This window comes from Populus euphratica, unplaced genomic scaffold (assembly GCF_000495115.2).
Source record: "Populus euphratica unplaced genomic scaffold, PopEup_1.0 scaffold138.1, whole genome shotgun sequence".
Classification (NCBI taxonomy): Eukaryota; Viridiplantae; Streptophyta; class Magnoliopsida; order Malpighiales; family Salicaceae; genus Populus; species Populus euphratica.
The window spans coordinates 509,499-526,723 of record NW_011500027.1 but is presented as its reverse complement, the minus strand read 5'-3'; the positions used below and the strand labels follow the sequence as shown (position 1 = coordinate 526,723).

Genomic DNA, 17,225 nt, shown 5'->3' with positions numbered 1-17,225 from the left:
ATCTCTTAATCAAATGAAGACAATTTGCTTTTAGCTAAGTTCATAGATGCCACCCATTATTGTAATAAATAGTTAAATAAATCTATGGTCACAGGAAGTCTATGATGCATTTTAGTTTTGTAGCAGCTTTATTCCATGCGTGGACAGATCTTGACGGTCCAATTCATCAAGTTTCATGGAAATAACATCACATTATCTATCCTGATGTCTTTATGCTACCTCTCCACGTCGCGAAAACGACGGCTAAAATGGGGTCGCAGTTCGATGCTAGTTTGCTCCTATCCGTACCACCCCCCTTCTCCTTGTATGAGAGCAGTATTGATTTGAATTCTCATCTTCTTTTTATTCTTCCCCTCCGATTCCCCGTCGTAAGTCAGCTAGCGCGTATTCTCATTTGACCTTGGACCATCTCTCCCTCCCTCCCTGGTAGATAATCTTTCCCTGGTAGATAACTTAAATTGTTTTTTTTAAAAAAAAAAACTGAAAGAGGACTGGTTCTTACCGCTCCACTCCTTGGATTGTACTATTTATTGGAAATGAAATGATGTTTTTAGTTTATTTTATTTTTATAGGTTAATCTGCTTCATTTAAATTCTTTTTTAATTTTATTATTTAACATTAAGTTAGTTAAAAAATAAACTTTATGATTTATTTTATTTGTTTTTTATTAGATTATTCTAGCCTAATGATATGATAATAATGCTTAATAGGTTAGCTCAAGTTGACTTGATTATCTATGCTTCATGATATGAGAATAGTCTTTTTTTTTAATGCTATAAGGTTATTTCAATCTCATGACTTGGGTAATAAATTTGATAAATTGATTTAAGTTATTTTTATATATTTTTAATTTTATTTTTTTAATATTGAGCTAATTGAAAATTAAACCTTGTTATTTATTTTGAATTTTTATATGAATTTATCTCAGTTTTATGACCCGAATCACTAATTTGACAAGTTAACTCGGATAGATTTTTTAAGTTATTTATTAATTGATTTTTTCTTTCATTTCTATACTTCAAGGCTTCAACATTAGATTAATTGTGAATTATTTTTATAATTTATTTTATATAATTTTATCATAATCTCTTAAAATATGTCGTGAATTCTACATGTTAATTCATATTAACCCAGTTGATCTTATTCTTTAATACTTGACTATTTTTTTAAATCAAATTATATTTTTATGAGTTCTTCATATTGTTTTTTAACATATAAAGTTAATTGTTACATTAGATCAACCCCTACATAATTTATTTATTTTTATTATAGAGAAACATTATCAATATCTAAATAATTTTTTATATTCAAGAAAAAATTAACTTCACATGCAGCGTGCAATGGGAGCCATGATCTAGTACAGAGCCTGTTAATATTATGATAATAATTAATTTTAAAAATAAAATTTATTTTTAATATTATTATTTAAAAATATATGAAAAATTAATTTGAAAAAATAAAAAACTTTTACAGAAAACTCTTTCGAACGACAAAGGAGACCATATATTCGTATAATGAGTTGCCTGTTGCGACTTCCACTACAAAACTACCCACTTGCATCCAGAACGTCGTCTCCACAAACTCTCTCTCTGTTTGCGCTATCATCGCCAGATTATATCGTATTTGTTATTAGATCCATCCATATAAATATACCATATCAATTCTTCTCACTTGTCATTTCGTTGTTGGGTAAACGCGTTTCTTTCACCACCAGTCGCGCAGCACCCGTAGTATAGCGCCGGTGCTGCTGTTCGGCAATTAATTGGAGAAAGAAATGGACAAGTTATTGAAGGATTTTGAAGTGGAGTCCAAGAATACATCGGAAGATGCGTTAAGGAAATGGAGACGAGCTGTTACTATTGTCAAAAATCCTCGCCGGCGTTTCCGTATGGTCGCCGATCTGGCTAAGCGAGCCGCAGCCGAACGCAAAATACGCAGCATCCAGGTCTTTCTCTCTCTATCTTTTTTTAATATACTGGTAACAATTTGCCGTTCTTTAGATTTAAGATCTAAAAATCTGTAGATTGTTTGAAAGGACTGAGAAATGCGAGATGCGTGCTTTGTTATTTCTCCTGTTTTTCTAGGTAACCAAAGGGAATATTGGGTGAAACAAAATTCAATTACTTTGAATTCTTTTTCAGTAAGGAATTCCAGCTATTAAAAGCTACAACTTTTTACGTTTTTTTTTTAACTATCCTTTTCCAGAGGGAAAGGAAGTGTAGCTGATTTTAATTTCTCGGGAACCATACAGGGAGCTTAGGGTTTAGTGCTAAGATTTTGTTAATGCAAACAAACCGTTGCTCTTTTAATATTCGTTAATGTACTGCAAGTGGGTCCCACTTGTACAGGCTGGAATTTTTTGGCCAATGAGTTGCTTTGACGTTGACTGTTATGTGTCCTTGACATGACGACGTGTATTGCTTGAGATTTCGAGGTGGATACACGGAGTGCCAGTTTTTCTTTTCATAAATACTTTTTCTGTTTTATCCTTTCGCTTGGTGGTCCCTTCAAAGACATTAATTGTTGACTTTTTTTATTCAAGTAATGGCAAGGCACGAAGTTTCCGCGACCTTTCCTCTGCAGCCTTGTCTCCATAAATGTGATCTAACCCAGAAAGGCACCTATTTTCATATAAAAGTTTTCATGATGACGATGGCTTATTTGAATCGCTTTTTAAAGAAGTAAAAAAATGTGTTTCTCAATCTAATCCTCTCATAGTGTTTGGCCCCCTTGATGTTGTCTTCATTTAAAATTGTTTGCCATTCGTCGCCTCGGATCTGTTGTCTTTTTAATAATTCAATGCTAGTCTTCAACAGTTTTAAACTGATTTTAGCAGTTAAGATTGTTGCGTCCTGAGCTCACTAACTGGATATTACATCTAGTATCTATTATATTATACTGTGATAGAATACTGTGAACGCGGTATAGACACGGCTTGCAAGAATTTTGATAAAATATTATCACCATCCCATATATTGTGATAGAATACTGTGAACGCGGTATAGACACGGCTTGCAGGAATTTTAATAAACTATTATCACCATTGTGTTCTGTTATTAATCTTTATCACTTTATTTAGTATAAATCTAAAAGATCTGGGTTTTTCACCAGGTAGGCGGACACTCTTTATCCTGTCAGACATTACTTTGAATGGACTGTGTGAAATAATATATTTTTTTAATTTGGTCATCAAATTATTATTTTTTTGATGATTTAGCTGTAATTGAAGACCAATGTATTTTGATTTCCCATGAAATTATGGGATTAAAGGAAGAGGGACTGAAATGAAAAAGACGTCAAACAAACATAGGTGATGTGCTATAAATTTCGAAAAAAATGCATTTGGTCCTCGAACTTAATAAATAACGTGAATTATATAATTTTGACACCTCAATATTTTTCAAATTTAATTTTGATATAAAATTTATTTTTATTATTTTTTAGTTCTTATTTAAGAGAGAGAAGTAAGAGGTCGCAAGAGTTCGGTAGTAGTGAGAGAAACATGCGGTTGATACCAATTTAGGCAACCAAAACAGATAAAATTTATGTCAAATGATATTTGATGAAGAGAGTTCATGTTAGGTGTTTTTTTACCTTTAAAGTTCGTGAAAAACAGAATTGTTCTTGAGTAGATTTTTAGTTTCAAGTTGATTTTTGTTTTTGAGATGGTTTTTTGAGGTTATAGATAAGTTTATTATGGTTCTTAAAGTATTTTATAGGTGTTCTATGACAAAAATAGATTGAAAAATAGGTTTTTTGGCCAAAAAAACTAAAGCCCTGATTTTTCAGTCACCATAGTGGCTATAATTTGAGCAAATTAGACGGTGCATTGTCTTTTTTTTCCAAAAAAATTTGAGGCGAACTACATTTCACCCAGCCTAGTTGCAGTAAAAAAAATAGAGGCCTGACTATTTTTTTTTTTAATCTTTTGTATGAATAAATTTTATTTTTGAAAATAAAGTTTTTTTTTTAGATAATATTTCTAATATATGTAGCACTATGATGATTTTTTTGCCCTTTTATTTTAGTCAATTAATTTAAGTTGTGTCTATTTTCATTATTGTTTGCTTGAATAACAAATTATTTTAATAAACAAATTTAGTAAACATAACCAAGCAAATATCTAGTCTTTCGAGATTAAATGTTTTGATCTACATTTATCTTTTATTTTTTAAAGTTTTATTTTTAGATATTATTATTGATTTTTTATTTATTAGTCAGCATATATAATTCTTAATTTATTTAATTATATGTATTTATAAAAAAAAATATTTCAACTTAAATTTTTTAAATTACAGAAACGCTTTGTAAAAACCTATAAATATAATTTTTTATAAAAAATAAAAATATTTGACTCGTGGTGGAGTCGTAGGTCACATAACTGTTTTTAATTTATAGCTTGTAATTAGTTTACATCATCAACGATGAAATAGCTCTTTAAAATTCTGAAGGTAGATCAAATGGTTGTCTGTCGATTGTAAGCACACTCTTCTTTTAGTGAAACCCTTCTGAAAATGGACAGAGAGAGACCCTCATAAAATGGTCATTCTTTTATCTTAACGAAGGCGCGCATAAAATGTCCAGTGACCATCTTGCCTCCAAAATAAAACACCGCATGATCTCCGTTTTATCTGGTCTTTATTTAAAGGAGTTAACCTGTAGCAGTAAAACAAGAAGCATCCTTTTATTCCTAATGTGTAGATAATATTTTATTAAAACGCATCCAAGGGTACAGTCATAAACTAAAATAATAGTAAAACATGTAACGATCTAAAGAGATGTCAGAGTCAATTGTTCCCTTTTTTAAAAAATAAAATAAAATTGGTAGGTTTAAATGAGATTGTTATGCAATCCTAGTTTAATGCATAGCTTCATCCCTTTTCCATTAAATTATACTTACACATACTCTATTGAACCCATCAACAATGTCAATGAAATGTGCTCTTTACTCTTTTTACCCTTTCAGAATCATTGGATAATTAGTCGGATACATGTTTGATTCTAGCTAAGTTTCTAGCATGTAGATACGAATGACATGGCAGGAGTTTTGGCAATTGTAAATAAGTGTCATTGTAGGAATTTGTAACTCCTGCTTAAATCCACTTAATTATTTCTAAACCTTCCCCAGCATTTCTCAATAATCTTGTGTGAAATCTTGCTTACTGGCCAGTTAGTTGAGTGTGTTGATGTGAATTACTAGTTAGTTGAGTGGATTAATTTCAACCATGATCGTTTCATCTAGTTAGCATCTAATGACCACCATTGTAGCTTACAAACATAATATTATCTCCATGAAGACTCGTCAACTTTATGAACTTCTTTATATCACAAATGGTGAGAACATCAACATGTCTTTCATTTGAAGGGAGTTCATTACCCATTTTGAAGATGGATTTTGGGTTCATTTGAAATATTGCATGTATCATAACCATGAAATAAAGCTTGCTGCATTGAGCATTGCTAAGATGGTTTGAGGTAGCACTTAATTTGTGAAGTTCCCTATCTTTTACAGCTGTAAATGGCTGATCATCACTAACTTTTTTTAATCTCTCTCAATCAGGAAAAGATACGAATTGCTCTTTATGTCAAAAGAGCAGCTCTGCAGTTCCTTGATGGTATATTGCTTGGAGCTACGACCTCCATGTAGACTAAATTTGAGTCTTAAATTGGTTACATCAAATATTTACCCTTTTCTCTCTTCGTGTTTGTTTGACAGCTGGAGCTGCAGCTGAAAATGCTTCTGGTCAATCTGAACACAAGATTTCAGATGAGGTTAAAGAAGCAGGTTTTGGAATTGATCCAGATGAACTTGCATCTATTGTTCGTGAGCATGGCATGAAGGGTTTGAAAAAAAATGGTGGAGTTGATGGGATTGCAGAGAAAGTCTCTGTCTCATTCGAAGAAGGTGTTCGCACTAGTGATGTATCTACCAGACAAAAGATTTATGGCTGCAACCGTTACATAGAGAAACCTCCTCGAAGCTTTTTAATGTTTGTGTGGGAAGCAATGCAAGACTTGACATTGATTATCCTTATGATATGTGCTTTGGTTTCTATAGGTGTAGGAATTGCTACTGAAGGGTGGCCGAAGGGCATGTATGATGGATTGGGAATCATACTTAGTGTATTCTTGGTAGTCATGGTTACTGCTGCAAGTGATTACAACCAATCCTTACAATTTAGGGACCTGGATAGGGAAAAGAAAAAGATTTCTATTCAGGTGACAAGAGATGGACGAAAACAAGAGATCTCCATTTATGACTTGCTTGTTGGAGATGTGGTCCAATTATCTATCGGAGACATAGTTCCAGCTGATGGGATTTACATATCAGGATACAGCTTGGTGATTGATGAGTCAAGCTTATCAGGGGAGAGTGAACCAGTGAATGTATATGAAAATAAACCTTTACTTCTTTCAGGAACTAAAGTGCAGGATGGGTCAGGAAAGATGATAGTGACTGCAGTTGGTATGAGGACTGAATGGGGAAAGCTGATGGAAACTCTTAGTGAGGGTGGAGAAGATGAGACCCCACTTCAGGTAAAGTTGAATGGGGTTGCTACTGTTATTGGAAAGATCGGTTTGGCTTTTGCTGTGCTTACATTTTTGGTGTTAACTGTGAGGTTTCTGGTGGAAAAGGCGCTTCATAATGAGTTCACAGATTGGTCTTCAAGTGATGCGATGACACTTCTTAACTACTTTGCTATTGCAGTAACAATAATCGTAGTTGCTGTTCCTGAAGGATTACCATTGGCAGTGACTTTGAGTCTTGCCTTTGCAATGAAGAAACTAATGAATGAGAAGGCACTTGTCAGGCATCTCTCTGCTTGTGAGACAATGGGTTCTGCTACTTGCATTTGCACAGACAAGACAGGGACGTTAACCACAAATTGCATGGTAGTTGATAAGATATGGATATGTGGAAAAACTGAAGTTATTAAAAGCAGACACAGTGAAGGCATTTTAGAGATGGGAATATCTGAAGGTGTATTAAGCCTCCTGTTTCAGGTTATATTTCAAAATACTGCTTGTGAAACAAGTAAAGATGAAAATGGACAGAACAAGATTTTAGGAACACCGACAGAGAAAGCTCTGTTTGAATTTGGCTTGCTTTTGGGCGGTGACTTTGATGCACAACGCAAAGATTTTCAGATAATGAAGGTTGAGCCTTTCAATTCTGTGAGGAAAAAGATGTCCGTGCTAGTGGCACTTCCTAGTGGGGAGCTACGAGCTTTCTGCAAAGGTGCATCGGAAATCGTATTAAAAATGTGTGACAAGTTCCTTGATGACAGCGGGAAATCAGTTCCTCTTTCTGAAGAACAGATATTGAGCATATCAGATGTTATAAATGGCTTTGCCTCTGAAGCTCTGAGAACTCTATGCTTGGCTTTTAAAGATCTAGATGACCCTGCTTATGAAGGCGGCAGCATCCCTGATTTTGGCTACACGTTGGTAACAGTTGTTGGAATCAAGGATCCAGTGCGTCCTGGTGTCAAGGATGCTGTTCAGACTTGTCTTGCAGCAGGCATAACTGTTCGTATGGTAACCGGTGATAATATAAATACAGCCAAAGCTATAGCCAAGGAATGCGGAATACTTACTGAGGGTGGTGTGGCCATAGAAGGACCTGATTTTCGTATCATGAATCCTCAGCAGATGAGGGAAAACATTCCCAAAATTCAGGTTTTGGAATTGACTGCGTTGTAAAATTTAACACCTTTGGCACATCCATTCTACAATGCATAACTGTGTTCGTTGCTTTTCTGGGAAACAGGTAATGGCTCGGTCTTTGCCTTTGGATAAGCACAAATTGGTAACTAATTTGAAGAATATGTTTAAAGAGGTGGTAGCGGTAACTGGTGATGGGACCAATGATGCTCCCGCATTGCATGAGGCTGACATTGGACTTTCTATGGGCATAGCAGGAACAGAGGTCTGTCTTCCTGTAATTTTATTTGTCATATAACTGATTCTGACGAGTTTAGAAATGTATTCTTCTTCTTTTGCTATTTTCACTTCCTATTAGTTATTTTCATTCATGCCATAATTATTATTGTCCGCTTCTGCTTCCCCCTTTCTGGTTTTGTTTTTTAATCCAATCACACTTTTCTTATTCACACAATATTTTCCTTCTGTTTGCGTATTTGCTTACAAGCAATAACAATGCTTGCTCATAAGCCTCCACATCAATTACTTACTCACAGGCTTCCACATCAGTTAGTGAAAGTTCTGGTGTCTTTACCATTATTCTTTGCTTATATAATAAACTTCAATGTTGCCTTTTTCAATTGTGTTTTGCAGCACATTGTATATCTGACATGTATCATCCTATTTTTTCTTGAAACACGAGTCTTAGATTTTAAACCCAAGAAAAAATATCACATAGTTTTCATATGGAATGGAACAGTATAAAGATGAGATTTTTTTATTTTCATTTTTCCTTCCTATTATAGCTTGGTGTTTGCTGTCCTTATTCTGTCATAGAAAAAGAAACATGATTAGCTTCTGGGAGGACTGATTTGTGAAATAAATTTCAATTCAAAACTTCTACTTGTTTTGGGACGTTTGTTGAAAACCATAATTGAGGTTCATCCCTCAATCTGCCTTCACCAGAAGATCTCATTTAACCAACTAAACACTCAGCTCTTTCATCTAACCTGTCTTCTTTTATGTTTTCGTTACCCCATAGTTTCATGGAGCTGTGTTGGAGGTTAAGTTCTTCTCTACCTCTGGCAAAACTGAAAATGGTGTAAAAGCAAATTTGTTGATTCTAGTCTAGGTTACTAGTTCCAATCACCTTTAATTAGTCTGAAACAGTGTAAACATAATTGTTTTTCTTTAAGCGTATCTGTTTTCCTTGTAACCATGCAGCTTAAAGAGTACTTTACCAGCCTCATTTTCAAACTTAAGTAAAGTTGTCTCAAGTGTCTACCTTTTTCTTCCTTTTCTTCTTTACTCTTCAAGAAATTTAGTTCCTTGACATTGAACTCTTCTCTTTTGTAATCTGAACGGATTGAAGCCATTATTGCTTCTAGTTAGCAATCTTGACATCATTTTTTTAAGAGAAAAGATTTGTCTGCTTTAATTTTGACATCTGCAGTTGAAACATGATAAGAGATGTTTGTCAAGATGTTTGTCAGATGTTTTCAAACAATTAGACTTTCATTTCTCATTCATTCCCTGAAACTGGAATTGCACCGATGCCATTTGATATTCTGCTAAACACAGTCGCTTCATGTTTTCATGACGTGCAGGTTGCAAAAGAAAGTGCTGATGTCATCATAATGGATGACAATTTTAGGACCATTGTAAATGTTGCTAAATGGGGTCGTGCGGTCTACATAAACATTCAAAAGTTTGTGCAATTCCAGCTAACAGTTAACGTTGTCGCTCTCGTAATTAATTTTGCCTCTGCATGCATCACAGGTGCGGTGGTTGGTGACTTTAAAGCCTTTTCATCTTTGAAACATCATTATGACTGCTAAATATTACGTTGTTTTCCTCTTTTTCTTCAATTTTCAGGATCTGCTCCCCTGACTGCTGTGCAGTTGCTTTGGGTTAACATGATTATGGACACACTTGGGGCATTGGCGCTTGCTACAGAACCTCCAAATGATGGGCTGATGAAAAGGGCACCTATAGGGAGGGGTGCAAGCTTCATTACAAAGACCATGTGGAGGAATATATTTGGTCAGAGTATCTATCAGCTGGTCATCCTTGCAGTTCTCCAATTTGATGGGAAGCGTCTTTTAGGAATAGGTGGCACAGATGCTACCACTATGCTCAATACTGTGATATTCAACACTTTCGTGTTTTGCCAGGTATGTAGTTACTGGATTCAGCCTTCTAGTTTCGTTGTGCATTCTTCTTTCTCCATATTGGAATTACTTTCATTTTATACCTGCTCAATTTTTTTTCAACATATTTATTATTTGACTGTAAAATGATCAATAAACCACTGTAAACTAGCTGCTTATTTTAAGAGTGAACCAAACTCTCTTTTTTTTTCTTTTCCAGGGGTTAGAGAGCGAAACCATGTTATGCTGAGTATATTTACATTTCTGTTCCTGGAAGCCAATGTTTCTATTTCCTAAGCAGTCAGTCTGTCAATGATTTCATATTACAGTAGCCCCTGATATTTCTTATATTTAATTTTCTTTGAAGGCATTCATGCATTTATCTCCAAGTCCATTATGTTAGGAAAAAAAAAAAAAATCCTAGTGCATAGGATCTTGGTTGGACCAAACTTGTGTGATATATGAGGAATCCTTAAATTTATTGTCGAACTCAATATTGATTCACTTTTGTTTCACTCTCAGGTGTTTAATGAAATAAACAGTCGTGATATAGAGAAGATAAACGTCTTTCGGGGCATGTTCAGCAGCTGCATATTCATAGGTGTTATGGTTATAACAATCGTATTCCAAGTAATCATAGTCGAGTTCCTGGGAACTCTTGCAAGCACAGTGCCCTTGAGCTGGCAAATGTGGCTATTCTGCGTTCTAGTTGGAGCTGTTAGCATGCCCGTTGCCGTTGTCCTAAAGTGCATTCCTGTTGAAAGAGGGAATCCTAAGCAGCATGATGGTTATGATGCTCTCCCCGCTGGTCCAGACCAAGCTTAAAAAGGAACCCTCCCTGTTCTTCTTCCTTCCGTTTTTTTGTTTTTACTCAAAAAATCCATGACTACTTAACAAACATGCAGGACAGTGACAGGTCTTTTGAATTGTTTTCCTCCTTTTGGGTAATTGACGGAATGAAACCCCCTTACTGCAAATACAGTCGGTCTTTTGAACATATCTTTTTCCTTCAATATAATTTGGCTTGGAAATTATTGAACATCGTTGCTTGAGTTTATAATCCCTAGGGAAATGTCACTTGGAAGAACAGAAGGTTGAGGTCCCATGCATCACAGATCCAACCTGGAATGCCTACCTGCCTTCCAAATCTTCCTCCTCTTCCATAAACTAGGTTGGGTGAATACAATTGCTGACACAAAAAGAAGCGAAAGATAACAGGTTTGTTGTATTGTATCCTTTGTTACAAACTTATAAGGGCATGATTATTCAACAATAAGGCATAGAAATCGTAAATAAAAGTAATGAATACAAGGATTTGTTATAAATAAAAACTCTAAAGAACAAGATCAAGATCCAAAATATCTATTTTTTATTTTTTTCATGTTTCTACTTGCCAAAAGATATTCGATTCCACATAGAAAAACTAAAAAACTTGAATAAAAAAATAAAAATAGAAAAGATATTCTCTTCAAATAAAAAATAATAATAATAATGTATAAAAAACAATAAAATTAACTAAGAAATATATATTTATTTTTCAGAAAAAAAACTCTTTCATCAATTTTCTTACCCAAACAAATGAGGACACAATCAAATATAATGGTGTTAATGCTTTGTAAGCATCATAAATACACACAATAATGCATATCTCTCTATGAATGAAAAAATTTTAATTGCCCTTACAGCTTCACTAATCTCTACGTGAAGACAGAATAATAATCCGAAACCGTGGCAGATAATTCATCTAAATCTTCTCTTTGCTTCTCCATAAGCAACCACCCCGAGAACGGTCATTGAATATCCGGCGATGCCCACAAATGTTACAGGATTCCTGAAGATAAAAATTGAGATAACAACAGCCACAGCACCCTTTGCATTGCCTAACACCTGATTGCAGCATTCCAAAGGAAAAGGCAAAAGGTTCAGAAGAAATGCAAACTGACCAAATTACAAATAACTCTGATTTCTTTTCTCTGGTTGATTTCTACAAACTTGACTACCAAAAATTGGTTTCCTAACATGAGCAAATGTTCTAAAATTATAACCAAGACAAGGGTCATTCTGTTTCAGCTAAAGAAGGCAATAAGGATTTTGGTAGTACTACGAGAGAGTATGCCGAAGCCTGGGCAAAAAGACCAAATGAAACTGTAGGAAGATGATTTTAACATGGAGAGACACGGCCATTTCAATTTCTCTGGTGTATGAAATCATATAGCAATGTCAACAAATCTATGAAACAAATATGTTGATAAGAATTTGACAAGTTTGCGTAATTCAAAATATTGCAGATTACAAGTAGAGCAGTGGTTGGCAGAGACTACACATCAGTATCATTGCCAAATAAAATTCCCAATAAATTATTCCAGCAATGGGCAATATACCATGAAATCCATGCCAATCATTAACAAAAAAGAACATGCGAAAATGCCAAACAATTCCAAACCTGGAGTGTCAGCGGACTTGTATGTTTGGTAACCAAGAAGTTTGTCAAGTTAGCTGAGTAGGCCATTGTTGAATTAAGGAGAAGTAGCAGCCACATATACTTGTGTTTCCTTCCAAGTTCTAAAGTGACATCCAAGACATTCGGCTCCATTATAAGTGCTGCAGGTAATAATACCAAAACAGCAATTGGGGACATGTACAATAGCAAATTCATTGAGTTCAACTTTTCTCTGCAAGAAAAAAGAGTTGCACAAGTCAGGTTGCCATATGTACGCGTGACTTAGCAACATTGACCCAAGTTGGAAAATAGAAGAACAGGTGCTTCAAGATCAACCAACAACCAAACAATCAAAATATTTTGATAAATACTTCTCTTTCTAATCTATCTCCCCTGGACCAAATGATGAAGATTAAGAACAACATAGAGATATTAAAAATAAACTGATGATACTATAAGAGAACAGCTTACCGTTTTGTTTTCATCCACCTTGAATTAAAAAGAAAAAAGAAAATAAAATAAAAGGCATTCCTTGAATATGACCAGACAAATGAAGCATTACCCTTCAGAAGAAAGCAGGATGCCCTGAAGAACAGACTTGAATGCCCTTGCAGCAGTCGCACTTATGCACATAATGAAGCCAAACAAGTGAAAACCTGGCTCACCCTGTCATCAACAGAAGATTTTAAAGCTTAGAACTTCACTGGAATTTGGAACTAACAGAAGAAATTAACGTCACACTCAATCTAGCAAATAGAGATAACTTAAGAAATAAAGCCAAGAAAGGCAAAGAATGCGACGTCATAAACAAGAAATTGAATCCTTGACGAACCACAGCAAGTAGGTGACCATTATAGTATTTTATACGGTAATAAGAAGGTTAGCTAGATGCATAAAACCATCTTCAGCTGAATCTCCTATTGCTTCAGCAGAAACTGGGTTGCTCTCACAGAGATTCACGTGAAAACCACCAATCAATGTAACCGTTGTACGCTTCAGATTTGTGCCAACGAAAATCAGTGTTCTTGCTGTTACAAACTTACATAGTCCAGGAAGTAATTGCACTCTAAGAAATGCACTTTGGCTTTATGACCCACCATTTTCTAATCCAAGAAAAAAGGGAAGGAACAAGATCTGCTTATCACATGTGACATCTGAGACAGAACATATACTCAGCACAAAAACAAGCATAGATTATCACACACGAACACGAATAGACAAGATCCTAGATCTGCATGATCATTATCAATTGCCATTGCTTACAAGACAAAAATCAATCTCAAGACTCAAAATAAAAAGAAAAGGAAAAAAGTTTCAGATCAACCTTGAAACCAAAAAACAGTCCATAATTCTAAAACCAATTGAAGATCCAAAGAATAGAACTTACTCCACTGGCAATAATTACACCAACAACAACAGGCACAAGAGCGCCATAAGTAACCCAGGCTTCCCTCTTGAAAGTCATCAAGTAAGCAAAAACAGCAGTAAAAAAAGGTGTAGTGGCCCCAACAGCCTGGTTAAACGACACGGGCAAGTACCTCAAAGAAATATTGCCACCAACAACAGACCCACAAAACACAACACTCAAAGCTGCAATCTTTAACAACTGGGGTTTAGATTTAACAACTTGCAAAGGCACAATCTTGAAGAAAACAATAGACAAGTAACTAAGTATAGCGCAAGCTGACATGTGGCACATTGTGAGAAAGATTGGAAATCTAAAGCCATAGTTTGATAATAAGAGCTTGTTTAGAAGCAAAACACCAATGTTTGATGAGTACCAGAGGATTATAAGACTAGCTATGAAAAGGGCTTGTTTCTTAGATGATGACATTGTTGGGTTTTGCTTAGTTTTGTAAAGGCTGATCTGTGTATCTCATTTGAGCTTCATCAATGGCAGTTTTGGGTGTTTTGTCTTCTGTTTTCAGTGTGTTTCTGTCTTTTTGATTCGGTGAGGTGGGTTTTGTCCTTTTGTATTGTGAGATGGGATACGTGGGATAGTGAGAGTGTGTGCGTGGTGTGGAATTTTTCAGAACGGAAGGTGCAAATGAGTTAATTGAGAATTGAGTTTTATAATTTATTTTTAATTTTTTATAGGGTAACTTGGGTCTTATAACCCGAGTCATGCTTTTATTGGGTTAAACTGAATTTATTCAAGTTTTTTTTAATCTTTTTCATTGATTATTTTAATATTATTTTTTAATATTGAGTTTATTGAGAATTGAACTTAATAATTTATTTTAATTTCCTTTTCAATAAATTATAATAGTCTCATGATATTGATTATAGATTTAATAAATTAATTTTGATCAATCTGATTAATTAAATGTGTTGTTGTCTTCATATTAAAAAAATAATGTTATCTTAAATTTTTTTAGTTAAATTATTATTTTATTAATTATTTTTAAATATATCAAGTTAATTAAGTGATATTAAATTAATATTTACATGATTTAATATTCTTTTATCAGTAAACATATATCCGTGTCAAAAAAATATTTATGTTTAAACAAATTTTGATGTGACCCGTAACATAAAATGTGACAATAATTTAGCAACTTACTTAAGGAATTTATTAAAGAGAGTCGCATCTAATAAAATAATTAAATAATAAGTAACAATATTAGAAGTTTTGAAATTGTTTTCAAGATAATTAGCTAATGACTATTTTATGCAGGCCGAAAAGAAGAAGAAAAGACGCTCGTTTATAAAGCTTTAGACATGCGAGAATATTGGCGCTAACTAGTCATGAGTTGGATTATTTTTTTTAAAGTAAAATTATTTAGGTGTTGTTAATATTTTTTTATTGAAATTTTTTAAAAAATTTAGATAATATATAAAAATATAATTTGATTAAAAATAAATATTCAAGATGTAATTTTTTTATAAATATTAAGATAGCAATATATTTAATGGATTCGAGTTAAACCGACAATTTACATATTAGTCATGAGATAATGATAATATCAAAAAAAAATTAAAATAAATTATGAAACTCAATTTTTAATAAATTTAATATTGAATAATAAAATTAAAAAGAAAAATAATTTATAAAAATAACATAAAAATAACCTATGTTAATTTGAGTTAAGTTGTCAAATCTGCGACTTGAGTAATGAGATTATAATATTTCAATATAAAAAAATTAAAACAAACTATAATGTTTAATTTTTAATTAACCTAATATTGAAAAAAAATTCAATTAAAAAAATAATTCGAATCAATCAATTAGACCCATGATTCTAGTAATAAAACGAGGATAATCTCATAGAACACTAACCAAAACAAACAAAAACACTTAGTCCCCATTCAACCTAATATTAAAAGATATAATAAAAAAAATTAATTTAAAAAAATTAATTTAAAAAAATAACTCAAACCAACACAAATTAAGAAGTTTGGTTCTTAAACTCGTTCTTAAATGATGAATTTGAAGAGGAAAAATCAAATAGGAAAAAAAAAAAGAAAACTCATGTCATGAGATTGAGATAACTTTAATAAAAATAAATTGAAAAAAAATATAAATCTTATTTTTTAATAAAATTAATATTTAAAAGTAAAATTTAAATTTAAAAAAATAACTAAAGGAATAAGAATAAATTATTATTTTAATAAATTGCATCTTACGAGCATAAATACAATAACACCCCTTACTCTTTTAGTTTTCAATTAATAAAAAGTGTTTAAATTATTTATTCCATGATAAATATACTTTCAAACTAATATACAAATCAACTGAGATTAAGTCCTCTTTAATATTCGATTAGATGGTCTAATTTACAGTTTTGATATTGTATTCTTTAGCTTTTATTTTAAGCGAAGATCATTATTCTAAGGTGGGGTTTGTACATTACTTATGCTCGTGGGCTTTCTCTAAAAATATAAAATATAAAATATAACGATTAGTATAGTGATTATAGTCTTGAATCACGAGTCCATAAGAAATGTTTTCTTTTTCTTTAATACCACTTGATGTAAAATTAATTTAACTACCATAATAAGATACAATACTACATAATAATTAATATTATATTGAATCAATTAATATAGTAAATTATTAAAATTGATAAATAGCAAAAGAAACGATGCGCTGTAAACCACTAATAAAACAAACATATATTATATAGGTCTTGGCTCTTTTTGAATAAAAATAGTAATTAGCCTTAAAATTTGATCTTTCAGTGACATAATTTACCAAAACATCATGACATTCTTTATTAGATCATGTGACTTCACTATACAATAATTTTAATTATTACAAACCCTTTTTATCCTTAAATATTATGTAATCACAATTTTATTTCAAACGGGCTTTGAAATCACATTCACGCATTTTTTATATAATATTTAAAAATGTTTAACTTATATAATATTTATTATAGTATTATTTAAACGGACTTCAATATATTTAAAAGGATGTTAATTTCCTCAAATGTTATATTCAATGCTTTGTTTTTTTTTTTTTTGCTTTGCCTATATATATATATTTTAAATTATATGCAAATTGCTTATCCAAGAACTTAGCCCAGAATTAATGAGAATAAATCATACTATATGCATCAAGCAAATGAAAAAAAAGAAAAAAGAAATGGAAACATGACTACATGATTTCTCACTAGCCAAAAAAATAAAAATAAATTCTTTCTCCCTCACAGTACCTCTCTCTTTTCTTTCTCTCATCGTCATTCCTACATCAAGCACATGAACAAGAAAATGCTTTAATTAGCTCTAATAAAGCATCACTTGAATTATGTGCCTCCTCCTGCTTCAATGACCTCTAAGATGTGCCTCACATCCCTCTCTTCTCTCTCGCCTTTGCTTAGAAATCCAAAACTCATACGAACTGGAGACCTTGCTTTGCAGTTCGATCGCTCATGCACCTTCTGCATGCCTGTGTGTTCATGGGTTGGTGTTAGAAGCAAACGTGTCACAGACAGTGATAGAGTTCCAGACATCAGTGGTTAATGAAGCAAAAGAGAGTTGCAAACAAA

At 32.9% G+C, this 17,225-nt stretch overlaps 2 protein-coding genes across 2 annotated transcripts; one reads left to right on the top strand and one right to left on the bottom strand.

Annotated features, from left to right (window-relative positions):
• Nucleotides 1–1,522: 1,522 nt before the first annotated feature.
• LOC105142265 (putative calcium-transporting ATPase 11, plasma membrane-type) lies at nt 1,523–10,820 on the top strand. Its single transcript, XM_011049816.1, has 7 exons — nt 1,523–1,945; nt 5,561–5,615; nt 5,717–7,680; nt 7,772–7,930; nt 9,252–9,423; nt 9,520–9,818; nt 10,317–10,820. Exons 1-7 carry the CDS (start codon nt 1,775–1,777, stop codon nt 10,617–10,619), a joined length of 3,123 nt encoding a protein of 1,040 aa, XP_011048118.1. The 5' UTR covers nt 1,523–1,774; the 3' UTR covers nt 10,620–10,820.
• Nucleotides 10,821–11,349: 529 nt separating this feature from the next.
• LOC105142264 (probable sugar phosphate/phosphate translocator At5g04160) lies at nt 11,350–14,267 on the bottom strand. Its single transcript, XM_011049815.1, has 4 exons — nt 13,622–14,267; nt 12,797–12,900; nt 12,238–12,466; nt 11,350–11,681 (listed from the first exon to the last, which is right to left on the bottom strand). Exons 1-4 carry the CDS (start codon nt 14,066–14,068, stop codon nt 11,535–11,537), a joined length of 927 nt encoding a protein of 308 aa, XP_011048117.1. The 5' UTR covers nt 14,069–14,267; the 3' UTR covers nt 11,350–11,534.
• Nucleotides 14,268–17,225: the final 2,958 nt, after the last annotated feature.

Excerpts from the sequence above, each read along its gene's own strand:
- LOC105142265 (XM_011049816.1), top strand. The coding sequence starts at position 1,775 with ATGGACAAGTTATTGAAGGATTTTGAAGTGGAGTCCAAGAATACATCG. Across the intron at positions 1,946-5,560 it reads GCAAAATACGCAGCATCCAG|GAAAAGATACGAATTGCTCT; the intron begins GTCTTTCTCTCT and ends TCTCTCAATCAG. Across the intron at positions 9,819-10,316 it reads ACACTTTCGTGTTTTGCCAG|GTGTTTAATGAAATAAACAG; the intron begins GTATGTAGTTAC and ends TTTCACTCTCAG.
- LOC105142264 (XM_011049815.1), bottom strand. The coding sequence starts at position 14,068 with ATGTCATCATCTAAGAAACAAGCCCTTTTCATAGCTAGTCTTATAATC. Across the intron at positions 12,901-13,621 it reads GTGTAATTATTGCCAGTGGA|GGTGAGCCAGGTTTTCACTT; the intron begins GTAAGTTCTATT and ends TGTTGATGACAG. Across the intron at positions 11,682-12,237 it reads CAAGTCCGCTGACACTCCAG|GTGTTAGGCAATGCAAAGGG; the intron begins GTTTGGAATTGT and ends TGCTGCAATCAG.